At 35.9% G+C, this 18735-nt stretch overlaps 1 protein-coding gene across 1 annotated transcript in view; it reads left to right on the top strand.

The window, feature by feature from the left end:
- LOC136275877 (talin-1-like) overlaps positions 1-17730 on the top strand; it is a 43902-nt gene extending 26172 nt beyond the window's left edge. Inside the window, exons 16-23 of the mRNA XM_066086045.1 lie at positions 1333-1457; positions 2645-2770; positions 3350-3367; positions 6638-6709; positions 7556-7738; positions 10257-10385; positions 13586-15768; positions 16743-17730. Coding sequence (XP_065942117.1) covers positions 1333-1457; positions 2645-2770; positions 3350-3367; positions 6638-6709; positions 7556-7738; positions 10257-10385; positions 13586-13717 — 785 coding nt within the window. The 3' untranslated portion in view covers positions 13718-15768; positions 16743-17730. The remainder of the gene's footprint in view (positions 1-1332; positions 1458-2644; positions 2771-3349; positions 3368-6637; positions 6710-7555; positions 7739-10256; positions 10386-13585; positions 15769-16742) is intronic.
- The last annotated feature ends 1005 nt before the right edge of the window (positions 17731-18735 follow it).

Raw genomic sequence — 18735 nt, 5'->3', positions numbered from 1 at the left:
ATTATAAGTCTCAAGATCTATTGTAAAATGCAGTTCTGACTTCTATGTGGGCATGCCTAATGTAGTCCATACAAGCTGGGAGTCCAGCTGTGTTATCATCATTATAATATTGGATAATTCACTGGAATTCCCCATGTAATGGTTAACATGCATTGTGTTCAGTGTAAGCCCTAAGATACAATACTGTATGCAGGGTTATTTTTGTCCTGTGTTATTTTCGCCCTTCTACACTTGCAAATGGTTTCGCCCCATCTGAAATTTGCCCGAACATGATTGCATAGTAAAGAGATTACTTGGAACATTGATATTTGCCCACTCTTTAATTCGCACACTGACAGCGAGGGCAAAAGGGCGAAAAACGGGGGCGAATATTTCCCTGTATACAGTATGCTGTTAATGAAGCCTACAGTGTTATAAATGTTGTTTCAACCAAGACATTGTATCAAGTTGTTGTGGAATATATAAAATCTATGTGTAGTGCAAGATTGACAGACAGGTTTAAGTTGTATATAATTTGTAACCAAGGACATTGTATCACAGAATGTTCCGTTGAGAAATAGTTTTAGATTCCAGCATTCAATCATTATCCATTTTATATTCCTCCTGAATTATAATGTTAGTACCGAGTCATCTATGTATATTCTTATGTATAATGCATCAATTGTTACACATACAGAAAAAAATCCCCATACACCAACTGTATTAGATCAAACAATATGTATATCCCTAAAAGCAAACCTGAGTTTCATTTCTTTAAATTGTATGTTTGCAGTCAGTGATTAGATTAGACTTTGTCCCCAGTTTATTTCTTGTTTGTTAGATGCAGTGTAACATTTGTTACCGAGTTACCAGCATGAACCTGAGTATGATATCAAGCATGTATGACTTGTTTTATTTTTTCTATATATCCATGCACAAGGATATAATTACCTGCATGTATTGTTTTCTTCATTGCGAAATGTAGGAATTGTAAAAAATTCCCACATTTCTTAGATTTTAGTCAATTACTTTTACAAAGACAGGGTAATATAATCATTTCATACTTTGTATTCACGAAGAGGTCTTTTGATGCAGAAATAAAAAGTTTTTTACAAATTTTGAGAAAAAAAAAATTGAAGAAATTTTGAGAAAAACCTTGCTGATTGAAAGTTGGAAAAAATAGCAGCAATTGTTTTATCATTTCTGCATCAAAACCATTGTTGAAAATCATTCATTGATATTTAATTAGAAGTTTCTTGGATCATTTTGCCATTGAGTACTTTCAAGCCCTTGATTTTGCTTACCTGTGAATGCTTTCAGTCCTTTGATTCCATGGTTCTCTGACTTTATCAGGTACAGACTGGGTGGATCCCGAGGACCCCACAGTGATCGCCGAGAGCGAGATCCTGAGTGCGGCCAAATCCATCGAAGCTGCTGCGCAGAAACTGTCACAACTCAAACCACGCAAAAAGGCAAAGGTAGGTGTACTGCATCAGAACAAACAAACAAACAGAAGGACTTGTCTAATAGAAGAAAGTCAATCCGTCACCATAAAACTAACATAAGTTGTACCACAAAAAAGCCAAAGTATTTGTTTTAAATAAAGGCCCAGTTGGTTGTATTGACTTTAACTGTTACAGCTTTCACACAGGGCTCTTTGAGTAACAATGAGATGTTTGATTTAGGAATGTGAGCCGAACATTACAATGTCAACTTTTAATTATGTGAACATGGTTCCGCTTGGCATTTTCAGTGAGCTTGTGTTGAGATGTTTGTGATTTCTCTGTTGAATAAAATCTTGTGAGATGCTCGGGTTTAGGTGAAATCAGCTGAAATGAGATGGTTATCATTCCTGTTAATATGAGTTATGTTGAGATTGCTTCATTGAACAATTTTAAAATTTCATTCAGATTTCAATAATGTTCGTTGAGATTTTTAATAAAGTTATGTCTATTATTAAATGAAATATTTCAATAGATAGGTGGGCTTTAGTGAGCTATGGTTTGAGACATTGTATGGTTGGATTGTTAGAGATGTTTGTGGAGGGATAGTCTCAGTGATAAATTCAATGAACAAAAGTTTTGAGCAAGGAGGTCCCTAACGAGATATTCTATGAGAATTGTCTGTGGAATGAGATATTTTGTCGAGTGAGATAGTTTGAGTGAGCTGTGGTAAGATGATTTATGAGAGATGTCTTTGGAATGAGATATTTTGTCGAATGAGATATTTTGAGTGAGCTGTGGTGAGATATGTTTGATATATTTGGTGAGTGAAATCAAGTCCCACCAAATATCAGACATGTCAACACTACGGCCTGCACCGGTCAGCAGAGGAGAGAGTGTACCACATCTGTTTGTACATTGGAGAATAAGTTGTGAAGAATTAATCAGTGAATGTGGAATTCAGTTGAGGGTCATGGAACATAGCATAATAAATACTAGGAGTGATGAATATGTTTTTACGCCAGGATTTACAATATCATGTATTTCATTCCAAACACCTCTAATATCACTATCCTGAACCATGAATTCATTGATAAGTATAACCCTTCACATCTGAATTAAAGATTGTCCCCATTTTATGCTAAAAATCATGCATACTTTGAAGAAGAAATTTTTTTAGTGTTTTGGGCTTATTTCACATTTTTCCCATTTATGTATTTCAGGAAGCAGACATGAGTCTAAACTTTGAAGAGCAAATTCTGGAGGCAGCCAAATCTATCGCCTCAGCAACGGCAGCCTTGGTGAAGTCAGCGTCGGCCGCACTAAGAGAACTTGTGGCGCAAGGAAAGGTAAGCCAGCAGTGGATTGAGTTTAGGACTGTACTGTAGGTGATAATGACAAATGCCTGGGTAAACTTTTGTAACTGTCTGTAGAGAAATGTTTGAACCAATATGTCAGAATTAATGATTTAGAAGTCAAGTAAAGTCTGCAAGGCATGGTAGATTCATAAATAAGAAATCTGGAACAAGGCATGAACATATTTCACATGCTTTTGATAACATTTTCAAATTTTAATGCCATGAATAAACTTACCTGCCGGCTTGAAATATCTATTCTTAGCAATCTCTCTGAGATGCATGGTAAATGTTTTTACTAAGAAATCTAGTGAACTTCAAAAATAGTATGACGAGTAATTTGACATTATAATATTGTTTGTTCTACGTCATGGCATGTTAATGTGTCCTAGACTGTGCTGTAACACAAATTGTGATTGGTCATTCTGACAATGGGTCGGATTCAGCTGTCAGCTTAGATCTGATCTGTATATATTCACCTGACCACCTTTTGTGTGACTAATTTTCATTGGACGATGCATTAATTCCTCTGTGTTTTATTTCGTTCTTGCATGTTCTTCTCTCCTGTTTCAGGTTCGCACGCGCAAAGAGGTAAACAATATTGCTGTAACCATGGCAACCTTGCGCTTTCTTGCTTCCACAATTGTATTGTGACAACTGGGTGTATTATCTCATTATTTCTACACACACTTTATATTCTTGTTTTGCACTTGTGGGGACTTATAATTTGAGTAAAGATAGACTTCATATGATTTTAAATATATTTTGAGTTAGTTCCCGTTGCTGTCATATTAAAACAGGCAAAGGACTAAGTGCGGTTTTATGCAATTTTTGCCCCCCAAAATCAAAGTTTTAGAAAGAGCTTTAAAATAAGGTGAAAGATAGTTAAAATCATATTGAAAATAAAGGTGTACAAGGTTATCACCAAAGTGACGTCATAATGTAGATATGACGTCATGAATATTGCATTATTTTGATAAATTGATGTTTTGTAGCAAAATATGGGTGTTTTCCGATGGTTTTTCGACTGGGAAACATCGAGCGCAGGCTTGCTCAAGTACCATTTTTTAGTATTATATGTATAACTATCTGAAGAAAAACATATGTTAAAATCGCACTTAAGCAGTACTGCGCTTTATACTTCCGAATGCAAAATATAGAGCAAAAATGAGACTATCTTCATTTGTTTGCAAATTTGCGGGAATTAGGTCATTTAAGTGACGTCATAGATAAACAGCGAGTGAGCAATGATGACTAAAATCAAGATTAAAGTTATAGGCATCCTCTTTACAATGATTTGTGAAGATTTCATTTTCATACGATACTTTTTAAAAATTGGTTGAAATCGGGGGCAGATATTTGACCATACCGCACATAGTCCTTTTGTCACTTGACAAAATTTAGACAATTTGAGCTGTAATACCAAGTATAAAATATTTTCATCTTTTTGGGGGACTTCAACAGAAAGTGTTTATAGATTGTTAAGATTTTTGTCTTCTGGATTACCTCTATGACTTGTTATTCTATTTGGTCAATAATTTTAAAATCCAAAATGGCAGCCAAAGGGAAATAACTCTCACCATATTAATGTCTGTTGGAAACTATCTGTATCTCAGACAAGATATGGTTTATTTTTCAGGTTACCATTTATTTCATTTGTAAAAAAAATTCAGAAGTTCGTGCTTTAGTTAAAAACATTGGAAATCTGATGTTACTCCAAATTATAGCCTGAAAAAGGAAATTTCAAATAAATCTGACTCAAGATGTTTAGTTTTAAAGGAGACAATTTTTTTGCAATATTCCTCACTTAGTTCCAAAATTTAGTTTAAGAATAGTGAGGACTTTTCTTTATAATTAATGTAGAACTTAGATTTTTTGGATTTCGTTGTGTACACAAACATTATTCATCATGACAGGGATAGGGGTTTAAAGCTAAAAGAAATAGCAACGATTAAAAGAAAGGTTTGCAGTGAACGCTAATCTATCCATTTTTACCCAACTTGTTCACATGACATTTGATTTACCAATTTCCATTGGTTATACTTTGTACCTGCTTTTGACCACCATTTTGAATTCCATTTTGACACTGGTGTGATTCTGTTGTGATGTGGTTATATTTTAAGTTTTAGCAACAGTTTATTGAAATACCACAGAAATCTGTGTGTTAACTTTTGTCTTAACCTGGAGGGGGGGGGGGGGGGTGACCTTAACCTTCCATTAGAAGGAATAACCAATATTTTACATTACTGTAAAGGCCAAAGAATGATTTCATATCAGAATTATGCTTCATTGATAGAGAGTATTAATGTCATCTTCATAAATCACATTTATCTAGTTTTAAAGTTAAAGAATATCTTAAAATATTACTTATAAATAATTATTGAGAACTGTAATAGGAATTGTAATGATTATTGTATTATATTTACATTGTATGATGAATTGAAAAACAAACAGAAAACACATCCTATCTTTGAGCAGTAAAATCTCTCAGTTTAATTTACACACCTCTGATAATGATTTAAGGGGAAGGATACACAAAACAGTTTAAAGTTGACCAAATTTAAAGAATTACAAATTTGATGGTTGTTGTATGGTGCCTGTGTAACACTGTAAACAATTGACAGGTTATAAAGGAGCTGGAAAAGGTAGATGTATTACAGATTACAGGGAATATACTGTAATGATTTATTACATTAGTGTTACATGTAATTACAAGTTATAGATGTATTACAGATTACAGGGAATATACTGTAATGATTTATTACATTAGTGTTACAAGTAATTACAAGTTATAGGCGTGTAAACTTCATCATGTAACTTATAACTCTTTTACTGAAATACTGAAAACCAGTTAAGATGTACTTAAAACCTGTAATATTTCTTTCTTCTGGGTGACCTTACATTATAGTTTTATCTAAGGATAGGTAATATATCATATATAAATTACTATAATAGAGGAAGTATGGTACCAACAACTTCTTGGGTTGTAAACAAATTGTATTTATCTGTACTGGGTAAACAAACTTTTGTTTTCTCTCATTATTGGTAAGAATATCAACATCTGTGGAACTCCTCTATATCTTGGTGCTGGTATATATGTATGCTGTTTATGATTTATTCATGGGAACTCAAATATTTGAATGGATATCTATCTTTCAAGGTATTATAAAACTTTGGATAAATCACACAAGTACTTACATAAATCATTATACCGATTTATAATCGATAATTATCGATTGTAGAGGGACCTATTGTAGACTGGGAATTCAGATATTTATCATGAGTTATATGAATAATTTTCTTCAGCTTTAAAAAAGAAATTTTGAGATAACATTTTTCTTAGATGAATAACATATTTGATGTTGAAATTTTGTTTTGCTGTTGAAGCTTAGATATTAACATTAATCATGGCTTATTAAGCCCTGTAAGAAAACTGTTGTTTCCATCATGTTTACAGAGGTTAAAGACTGGGGCATCGTTTTTAACAGAAACTTGTACAACTTTGCTGTATTTAGAATAATCAGTTGAAGCTTTTTTAAGAACAAACAACTTACTGGTATTGATAGATTTGCCAGATAGAAATCAGATTTAATGAATATTGAGTTGTAGCATTCTCAGTGTTACTTTGGGAGAAAAAGAATTATGTAGACACAATATTTTTGGTTAAAAAAATCCAAGTATCTTATGAGAATAATTTTAGAGTTTTGTTCAAATATCAAACTAATGAAAATAGCAATCTGCAACAAATGATGGGATACCCAATGAAGTCAAATGATTCCACTGACTATTGAAGTAATAATAAACTGATTGTGTTGTAATAACATATACCTGTAATAATATGTTGCTGTGTTGGTATAACAGATTGGAGCAACATACCACAAATCTCAGATACTGGACGATGACGGTCAATGGTCCAAGGGTCTTATATCAGCGGTAAGTAAATGGTCCGAGGGGCTTATATCAGCGGTAAGTAAATGGTCCGAGGGGCTGATATCGGCGGTAAGTAAATGGTCCGAGGGGCTGATATCGGCGGTAAGAAAACGGTCCGAGGGGCTTATATCAGCGGTAAGTTAATGGTCCGAGGGGCTGATATCAGCGGTAAGTAAATGGTCCGAGGGGCTGATATCGGCGGTAAGTAAATGGTCCAAGGGGCTGATATCGGCGGTAAGTAAATGGTCCGAGGGGGTTATATCAGCGGTAAGTAAATGGTCCGAGGGGCTTATATCAGCGGTAAGTAAATGGTCCGAAGGGCTTATATCAGCGGTAAGTCAATGGTCCGAGGGGTTTATATCAGCGGTAAGTAAATGGTCCGAGGGGCTTATATCAGCGGTAAGTAAATGGTCCGAGGGGTTTATATCAGCGGTAAGTAAATGGTCCGAGGGGCTTATATCAGCGGTAAGTCAATGGTCCGAGGGGTTTATATCAGCGTTTAGTCTCTGACCCAACAGGGTGGGAAACAAACAATGAGCAATTCAATAGAAGCATGTTGATTAAATGCAGTAATTTACAAATCGATAATATTTTTAAATAATTCTAAATACAAAATACTTCTGAAAAATTTCAGAAGCAAATAGTTTTTCAATGGTTAAATATCGTGAATGATTTTGTATGTTTGTTGACACAGAAAGATAAATCATTGCACATTTTTATTGATTCTTCTTCTTTCCAATACAAGCATTGATTTCAGCTATTTTAGTACAAAACATTGCGTTTAAACACTGATTTAAGCTTTGTTTTTGATACTCCACTGATTTAAGCTTTGTTTTTTATACTCCACAGGCTAAGATGGTAGCTGTTGCCACTCATAGTTTGTGCGAGTTGGCCAATGCCATGGTTCAAGGTCATGCTACAGAGGAGCGACTCATCGCCTCGGCCAAAGAGGTCGCGGGGTCGACGGCCCATCTCCTGGTCGCCTGCAGGGTCAAGGCTGACCAAGACTCAGTCACCATGAAACGCGTCCAGGTAAAAGCAATGTTTTCTTGTAATTAATTGCCTTGTGTCACTTTCGTTATTGTGGTAATCGCCAGGAAATGTATATGGTCTTTTTTTTTTATTAAATGTAGCATTTAAGTTTCATTATGACTTTAATATGTTGAAACAACACGAGATGAACAGATGACATGATTTGACCTTGTATTGATTGAGTTTTTTAGGTCACCTGAGTCAGGTCACCTGAGTCACTCGGGTGACCTATTGCAATTGGTCTTCGTCCGTGCGTCTGTGCGTCGTGCATTAACAATTTTACATTTTTAACTTCTTCTTGAAAACTACCAGGCCAATCGTTACCATTTTTTGTGTGAAGCATCTCTATGGTAAGAAGAATCTAAATTGTGAAATTCATGGCTCTACCACCCTTGGGGTGCTACGGGCGGGGCCAAATATGCAAAAAAAGCCAAATTTTCAAAAATCTTCTCCTCTACTCCCACGCATGTGAGGAAAAAAACAGTTGCATGGTGATGATGTCCATGAAGCCCTCTACCAAAATTGTGAAATTTATGGCCCCAGGGTCAGGGGTTCTGACTTTAAGTCAATGGGCCAATATGGCCATATAGTAAAAATGTATTAAATCTTAGAAAATCTTCTTCTTTACTACCATATATATCTTTAAAAAACTAAATGCATGATTATGATGTCCACGAAGCCCTCTACCTAAATTGTGAAATTTAAGACCCCTGGGTCAGGGGTTCAGGATCTAAGGTGGGGCCAATATGGCCAAATAGTAAACATGTATTAAATCTTAGAAAATCTTCTTCTCTACTCCCGTATATATTTGTTAAAAACTAAATGCATGATTATGATGTCCATGAGACCCTCTATCAAAATTGTGAAATTCATGACCCCTGGCTCAGGGGTTCAGGCTCTAGGATGGGGCCAATGTGGCCAAATACTGTGGTTTCATTAATATTCAAGGGTATCAATTTTCGTGGATAAAGTGAAAATCACAGTTTCAAGGATACGTAAATTCGTGGCCAATTACCCTATCAATACAAAATGTTAATAGAAATATCACTTCAATGAACATTAAATTTCGTGGATCAACTTAACAACGAAATCCACGAAATTTGGTATTCAACGAATATTGATGAAACCACAGTAGTAAAAATGTATTAAATCTTAGAAAATCTTCTTCTCTACTCCCATATATATTTGTTAAAAACTAAATGCATGATTATGATGTCCATGAGGCCCTCTATCAAAATTGTGAAATTCATGACCCCTGGGTCAGGGGTTCAGGCTCTAGGGTAGGGCCAATGTGGCCAAATACCGGTAGTAAAAATGTATTAAATGTTAGAAAATCTTCTTCTCTACTTCCATATATATTTGTTAAAAACTAAATGCATGGTTATGATGTCAATGAGGCCCTCTACCGAAATTGTAAAATTCATGACCCCTTTGATAGGTGTTCAGGCTCTAGGGGGGGGGGGGGGGGGGCAATATGGCCATATAGTAAAACTGTTTTAAATCTTAAAAATCTTCTTCTGTACTCCCACACATGTGAGCACAAAACTGAATACATGGTTATGATGTCCATGAGGGTCTCTACTAAAATTGTGAAATTCATGACCCCTTTGTTAGGTTTCAGGCTCCAGGGTGGGGCCAATATGGCCAAATAGTAAAACTGTTTTAAATCTTAAAAAATCTTCTTCTCTACTCCCACACATGTGAGCACAAAACTGAATACATGGTTATGATGTCCATGAGGGCCTCTACTAAAATTGTGAAATTCATGACCCTTTTGTTAGGTGTTCAGGCTCTAGGGTGGGGCCAATATGGCCATATAGTAAAACTGTTTTAAATCTTAAAAACTCTTCTTCTCTACTCCCACACATGTGGGCAAACAACTGAATACATTGTTATGATATCCACAATCTCCTTTACCTAAATTGTGAAATTCATGGCCCCTTGGTCAGGGGTTCAGGACATGAAAGGGGGGGGGGGCAATATGGCAATATAGTGTTAATGCATATATTTTTCTTCTCTATTCTCACACATCTGTATTAAAAAAACTGACTGATTAATATGTTTACCAGGAAGTCCTCTACTGAAATTTTAATTTTCATGTCCCCTCAAGGATGGGTTTTGACTCTAGGACAGGGCCAAAATGGATGTATAGATGGTAATGCATATAACGTTAAAAAAATATTTTCTTTACTCCCGCACACATGAAAGGAAAACGGAATTCATGATTTTGTAGACCAGATCTTAGTTTTTCACCAAAATTATAGGTTTCACAGTTCTTTTTGAAATGTGGTCGTCATTACAAATTTATAATTTTTCTACTCCAGTATGAAACCTAATTAATTAGATGCATATATGAGGCTCCGTGACAAGTTTGTTTATGGGATGTATGCTACTCAGGTGACCGTTAAGGCCAATTGGCCTCTTGTTGTTGTTTTTAATATGATCAATATCTGACCTAGCTACAATATAAGATCAATAAATGACCTTGATATGACCTTGTTACTATTCATATCTGTAGGCGGCGGGTAATGCGGTGAAGCGTGCCACGGAGGTCCTGGTGAAGGCGGCCCAGCAGGCCAAGCAGAGAGATGAGGACGAGGATATAAATGTGGCGGTCGACTCGCGTAAAGTGGGCGGGATCAAACAGGTGAGACATGCCCACTTACTGTGTGTTGTATATTTCTTCATGTATTTATGTTCTTGTATACAATGATAAACTGAAAACCAACTTGTCCTTGCATCTGTCAATCACAGTGATGAATAGCAATATAGAAGCTTACCTTTAGATTAATCATTCTATGTCTAGTTTACGAAAAAGTAATCTTCTGAAAAGAATCCAGAAAAGACTTGTTGTGACAAGACTGTCGGCAATGATTGGGAATTTTCTAATCTCTTTAACATTTCTTGATTGCAAATATGAGTTGGTTTACCATATTCATCCTTGACTTTGGAGGATTATTTTTATTCCATGTTTGTGCCTGATCTTTACTACTATTATATTAAAAACTTGTACAGTGTCATTTCATCAGCATTCATTAAATACCAATTTTGATTTAGTTTCATTTAGTTGAGATGATTCATGAAGTTAAATTTTCAGTGAAGTGCAAAATCAAATAACAAGTTGACTTGATTGGATTATTAGCCAGGAGTTTACATATCTATGTAACTGTGATTTTCATTAAATCCACAAAAATTTATGTCCACGAATACTAATGAAACTACAAAGTATTGATGAAATCCAAGTATTGCAAGAGAACATGGGATAAATATGAACGTTACTAGTGTATTGCATGAAGTATTCCTAATCTATACATTTATCAATTCATTTCATGATTAACACTGTATATTTCATAATTAACACTGTATATTTCATAATTAACACTGTATATTTCACCTCAATACACTTAAGATTTTTATAATATTTTCCTGAATAGGTAATATCTATAACAAGTATTGACACAAACTACTTTCAAACGTGTGAATTTACACATCCACATCACAGACTCCACTCTAACTTGTATGGTCGTATCATCGATAATATACTATATATGTCCAGATATAACACATATACTGAAAATACTTAAAAGATGTAATTAACACACTAACAGCTAATTACATATGATATAAAGTAATTATACTTAAGATATGATTAACACACTAACTGCTAATTAAATACAATATAGTGATTATACTCAAGATATAATAAACACACTTATAATTCATTACATACAATAATGTGATTATAAATGTAGTGATTATGCTTAAGATATAATTAACACACTAACAATTCATTAAATACAATAATGTGATTATAAATGTAGTGATTATACTCAAGATATAATAAACACACTAATAATTCATTACATACAATATAGTGATTATAAATATAGTGATTATACTTAAGATATAATTAACACACTAACAATTCATTACATACAATATAGTGATTATAAATATAGTGATTATGCTTATGATATAATTAACACACTAATAATTCATTACATACAATATAGTGATTATAAATATAGTGATTATGCTTAAGATATAATTAACACACTAATAATTCATTACATACAATAAAGTGATTATAAATATAGTGGTTATGCTTAAGATATAATTAACACACTAACAATTCATTAAATACAATAATGTGATTATAAATGTAGTGATTATACTCAAGATATAATAAACACACTAATAATTCATTACATACAATATAGTGATTATAAATATAGTGATTATACTTAAGATATAATTAACACACTAACAATTCATTACATACAATATAGTGATTATAAATATAGTGATTATGCTTATGATATAATTAACACACTAATAATTCATAACATACAATTTAGTGATTATAGATATAGTGATTATACTTAAGATATAATTAACACACTAACAACTGATAAATTACATGCAATGTAACTAAGAAAACAACTAACGATGTTTCAATTTTCGGGGATTTTCACCTGTGAATTTGAATTTATTGTCAGAATGAGTTGGTGTTTGATGACCTTTGACCTCTTCAATTTGACCTCACTTTACAGCCAGGAGTCACCGGAGGTCATTACTGGTGTCATTTCTCGTTTCTTTCAGGATTCTAATTAGATGTAATTTGTTAACATGATGATATGTGCTTCTGTAAACACATTATATTCGGCGTGTATGATATTTAGTGGAAACAAGTTTTTGAACAATTTAAGCATATTCCTGAATGTTGCTATTCTATACGTATATACATGGCATTGAGCAATGTACTTGATTTAGCGGAAGCCGCCTTCTGTCAAAAACGCTAAATAGAATACACAGCTAAATGTAACACGTTTACAGTATTCAAATTAGAATCACACATGACACACTGTGTACATATATGACAAACTCCAACAAGAGTCTCACGTAATATATACAAATCTAATGCACAGTGTTCAAACACCACAAACTGAGGTTATAATAGAATAATTAGCAGTGCTACACATATATAACGTCTGACAATAACAACAAAAAAACATCAAACAATTTTATTATGGAACTTAGAACTAAGTTTGTGGAGGTTGAGGTATGATCACTTTTTGACTGTTTGTAATCCGTCTCCAATTCAATCTTTTTCTTTCTCTTTCTCTTGAAGTAAATAAATTCAAGAAATGATTCATTTCATTTAACATAAAAAATTTGATATAAAGAGCTGTGTGCTAAAATTAATGTTAAGATAATGAAATTTTACATACATTTTGCAAAGTTTATATTCAGCAATAAAAAAAAGAAAAAGAAAGAAATAACGTCAGAGGATACAGCTCAGTTGATGTGTTTAAGTCAAAAAGTCATCAATGTCTTGTTGCTATTTTTAGCAAATTGAGGCCCAAGAGAGGATTTTGTTGTTGGAGAAGCAGCTTGAGGATGCGAGGCGCCTGAAGGAGAAACTGGCGGAGAAACGCGACAAACACAGTTTGACGGGGGGCGAAACGGGGGCTCATTAATCCTTGTTCTTTTACCCTATAACAAAAAATTTCTTTTACTTTTGTTGGGTAATTTTCTGGGCTGTAAAATTTTGTTTGAAAAAAAGTTCTTTTCTGTTTGGCGATAATTAGTATAGAATAAAGTAATGTATACTAGTCTAATGACATGGGGATTTTTTAAATCTAAAGACAGATTTTATAACCATGTCCAAATTCCTCTGTCTCAGAGGTATTGAGCCCCCCCCCCCCTCAATTGTCACACTGTATTCTTGGACTGACTGCCTCGGTCTCTTTGCATGTTAGCGTATCATCCTCACCATTACCATATCGTCTCTCATCTCCTCATATATAAACAACTTTTTTTTTCTTTTCTCTAAAAATTTTACAGGAACTACAAATTCAAGAGGAGATGTTACGGAGGGAGAGAGAATGGATCGAAGCCAGAGAGAAGCTGGCCAAGTTCCGTAAACAGCGGTACAAGGACACGGGCCACGATAGCGACTCATCATCCGCCTTCTAACGCCGCACGCTCCAGCTTTAACTGTATAATGCGTATAGTGCCTGTCACGTGTCTTGTGATGTCATAATGGCTTCCATGTCAGCTGTCCTTGTGAAGGTCAAGGTGACAAGCATCTAAGTGATTGAGAATTTGAAGGGAGTGAGAGTGTTTGAGATCTGGGTTAGGGTTGCATTTCTGTGGGTGTGATTTTTCAATATAGATGTGTAAGTTTGTATACTTAAAATGATTAATGATGATAATGTATTCAGAGGACAGAAATTTGGAATTGAGAAGAAAGAGACTCAGAAAGAAAGGATTCTCAATAATCATATCATATGTATATGTAGCTGCTGATTAACTGTTAAACCAGTTATGTCACATATTGTACCGGATTTTACAGAATTGTTTACCAACCGTGCAAACATTTATCTATTTTGAATAGAAGCAGTTGTTATTCGACACTTGATTATTTTTGGATTTTTCTCTGCAAGCAGACTTGTTTTTTTTTTAGAATATAAACATTAAGTTTTCTGATTCTGATAGATTAAATCTACACTGTTTTAAGGTAGCCAATTGTGATATGGTGTTACAAATGATAGATGATATGGTGTTACAAATGATAGATATGCAATACTTATATACAATATAAAGACTGATATAGCTTACTTATTCTTTGATATGTATATGTATTTGTACTATCCATGTACTGCAGATGTTGTATTCAAGTCGTGTTTTTATGTCGACTTAGAAATTTGCTTTATCAGCACAGTTTGAGTGAAAATTAACCAGGTTTCTTCCCCTGTTTTGTTGCTGTTTAGAAATTTCAATTCACGCTTGATTTTAGTCAGAGTTTTAATTGATAATTTCATGAGAAAAACCTTGATTTGATTTCTGTGTTTGATGCCAGGCTTCCACTAACCGAGTAAATCCGCGAGTATTTGGTGTGTACCACGCTAGTCCTAAACATATACCCAGTGCTGCGTATTGAACTGTTTTATGTGTGTATTTTGTATTAGTCGTGTTTAGTTTTTGATAAAAGCGATATATATTTTATTCTGTTTAATATAATGATTATTGTATAATTATTATGATGACGACTGTGTAATTTTCTACATTCTCTATCGTACACAATATATGTAGTAAACTTTTGTTTCCTATATAGAATTGGTATATTGTTTGTAAACTGTCCATATATAACATGGCCTCCCCCTCACCAGGTGTACAGTACAGACCATATATAACATGGCCTCCCCCTCACCAGGGGTACACTACAGACCATATATAACATGGCCTCCCCCTCACCAGGGGTACGTATACACTACAGATCATATATAACATGGCCTCCCCCTCACCAGGGGTACGTATACACTACAGATCATATATAACATGGCCTCCCCCTCACCAGGGGTACACTACAGACCATATATAACATGACCTCCCCCTCACCAGGTGTACACTACAGACCATATATAACATGACCTCCCCCTAACCAGGGGTACACTACAGACCATATATAACATGCCCCCCCCCCCCCTCACAAGGGGTACACTACAGACCATATATAACATGGCCTCCCCCTCACCAGGGGTACACTACAGACCATATATAACATGCCCCCCCCTCACCAGGGGTACCCTACAGACCATATATAACATGGTCCCCTCCTCACCAGGGGTACACTACAGACCATATATAACATGGTCCCCCCCCCTCACCAGGGGTACACTACAGACCATATATAACATGGCCTCCCCCTTACCAGGGGGACCCTACAGACCATATATAACATGGTCCCCTCCTCACCAGGGGTACACTACAGACCATATATAACATGGTCCCCCCCCCTCACCAGGGGTACACTACAGACCATATATAACATGGCCTCCCCCTCACCAGGGGTACACTACAGACCATATATAACATGGCCTCCCCCTCACCAGGGGTACACTACAGACCATATATAACATGGCCTCCCCCTCACCAGGGGTACACTACAGACCATATATAACATGGCCTCCCCCTCACCAGAGGTACACTACAGACCATATATAACATGGCCTCCCCCTCACCAGGTGTACACTACAGACCATATATAACATGGCCTCCCCCTCACCAGGGGTACACTACAGACCATATATAACATGCCCCCCCCCTCACCAGGGGTACACTACAGACCATATATAACATGGCCTTCCCCTCACCAGGGGTACACTACAGACCATATATAACTTGGCCTCCCCCTCACCAGGGGTACCCTACAGACCATATATAACATGGTCCCCTCCTCACCAGGGGTACACTACAGACCATATATAACATGGTCCCCCCCCCTCACCAGGGGTACACTACAGACCATATATAACATGGCCTCCCCCTCACCAGGGGTACACTACAGACCATATATAACATGGCCTCCCCCTCACCTGGTGTACACTACAGACCATATATAACATTGCCTCCCCCTCACCAGGGGTACACTACAGACCATATATAACATGGCCTCCCCCTCACCAGAGGTACACTACAGACCATATATAACATGGCCTCCCCCTCACCAGGTGTACCCTACAGACCATATATAACATGGTCCCCTCCTCACCAGGGGTACACTACAGACCATATATAACATGGTCCCCCCCCACCTCACCAGGGGTACACTACAGACCATATATAACATGGCCACCCCCTCACCAGGTGTACACTACAGACCATATATAACATGGTCCCCTCCTCACCAGGGGTACACTACAGACCATATATAACATGGTCCCCCCCCCCTCACCAGGTGTACACTACAGACCATATATAACATGGCCACCCCCTCACCAGGTGTACACTACAGACCATATATAACATGGTCCCCCCTCACCAGGTGTACACTACAGACCATATATAACATGGCCTCCCCCTCACCAGGGGTACACTACAGACCATATATAACATGGCCTCCCCCTCACCAGGGGTACACTACAGACCATATATAACATGGTCCCCCCTCACCAGGTGTACACTACAGACCATATATAACATGGTCCCCCCTCACCAGGGGTACACTACAGATCCTGTTTGACTCCTGTATAACAAACCATTAAACCATACAACTACAGCATGTTCTGTACCCAGAGTTATCTCTCTTGTTTTATTCAACCAATTCAAACATCATCTTATAGTCTATGAACTCGTATTTCATGATCAAAATATGTGTTATTGACTAGCATTATGGATTTTGTTATCAATATTTTGTCATTAACGGATTATTTTGAAACAACCCATAATTTGTTTAGTCAAAGACTATAGAAATTATTTAATTTTGTATCAACAAAATCGTACATTTTGTAATTGCAAATTTGCCATAAATAAAATAACTACGAAAAATGATGCTGAGATGTAGACAATTAATATATTCACTCTGACCTTAGCTAACGATAGCGATAATGAAAATATTCACTCTGATCTTGGTTACAGCGGATGATAATATATTCATTGACCTACGTCACAGTTACGATTATTAATATATTCACTCTGACCTTAGCTAAACGTGACGATTATTAATATATTCACTCTGACCGTAGCTAACAGTGATGATTATTAAATAAATATATTCACTCGGACCTTAGATAACAGTGATGATTATTAATATACTCACTCTGACCTTAGCTAACAGTGACGATTATTAATATATCCACTCTGACCTTAGCTAACAGTGACGATTATTAATATATTCACTATGACCGTAGCTAACAGTGACGATTATTAATATATTCACTCTGACCTTAGCAAACAGTGATGATTATTAATATATTCACTCCGACCTTAGCTTACAGTGACGATTTATAATATATTCACGCTGACCTGTGACCTCTGCAGTGTGCATGTGTCGGCTTACTATACCATGTATATTACGTACTGTATTTTTCCATGTATTACTGGATGTGTGTGATAGTCACATAAAATTTGCATATCAAGAGTTACTGATCATGACGCTTACAAATATGAAGTTTTAATAACAGGTTCAAATAAATTTATGTACAAGACTTTGTTGTTTTGTTGTTTACTTATTTCAAGGAAAAGTGGGCGAATCCAGAATATTCCCCCGGGGAGGGAGAGGGAGGTAAGGGATAATTGTTTCGACAGTGGGGGTCAAAGGCATAGATAAGAACTTTAAAATTACCAAGGAGAGGGGTTGTTCCAGGTCAAAACGTGACCCTGATTGATTTTTGGGGACAAATGTTAGCAATATCAAGAGTGTTTAGATCCATGGATGACGTCTATTTGTCACTCATAAGATAAAACTATGTAAATCAGTTAACTTAGAGGTGTAACTAATGTTGTCACTAAAGAAATGCATATAGTTACTCCATATGGTATCGTGTCCAGAGCTTTAAATTCGCAGAATGACCCAGGGTCATCGGTTCACCGGGTCATCTTGTCAATGTCTGATGACTGGTCTGTGAGTTCACGGAATGACCTAGGATCATCAGTTCACCGGGGCATCTTGTCAATGCCTGATGACTGCGTCAATTTTCCTTTCAATTAATTTTATATTATTACGTATAGACTTACATTTGTTTTTTGCAAAATATATGGAGAAATCTTTAACCTTTCGTTTTAAGAGCTGTAAGTTCACAGAATGACCCAGGGTCATCAGTTCACTGGGTCATCTTGTCAATGACACGTTTTACTTGATATTTATATTAACTACTGATAGAATCACGACCTTTATTTATTTCAAAGGAGCCGACATACTCCTTAACACATTGACATGTCCCATCACAAAGATAAAAGAAAAACCACCACTGTTTTTGACAAACTTTAATTCCTAATCTATTGGGGGGGGGGGGGGGGGGGGGGGGTAAGGATGTTCATATAAAAAGGACTTCTTTTAGGGGGTACTTTCCGACCAATACATGTATCGTGTATTTTGAAGGAATCTGTAAACAATGAAAGCGTTAATCTGAGAGAGAGAAGGGTGTATATGTTTCAACAATTTTTGGTAAGTAAAACGTCAAACAGACCTTAAACATCCTGACGATGCAGAG

This window comes from Magallana gigas, chromosome 1 (genome assembly GCF_963853765.1).
Source record: "Magallana gigas chromosome 1, xbMagGiga1.1, whole genome shotgun sequence".
Lineage (NCBI taxonomy): Eukaryota > Metazoa > Mollusca > Bivalvia > Ostreida > Ostreidae > Magallana > Magallana gigas.
This window is presented reverse-complemented; position numbering and strand designations above follow the sequence as displayed.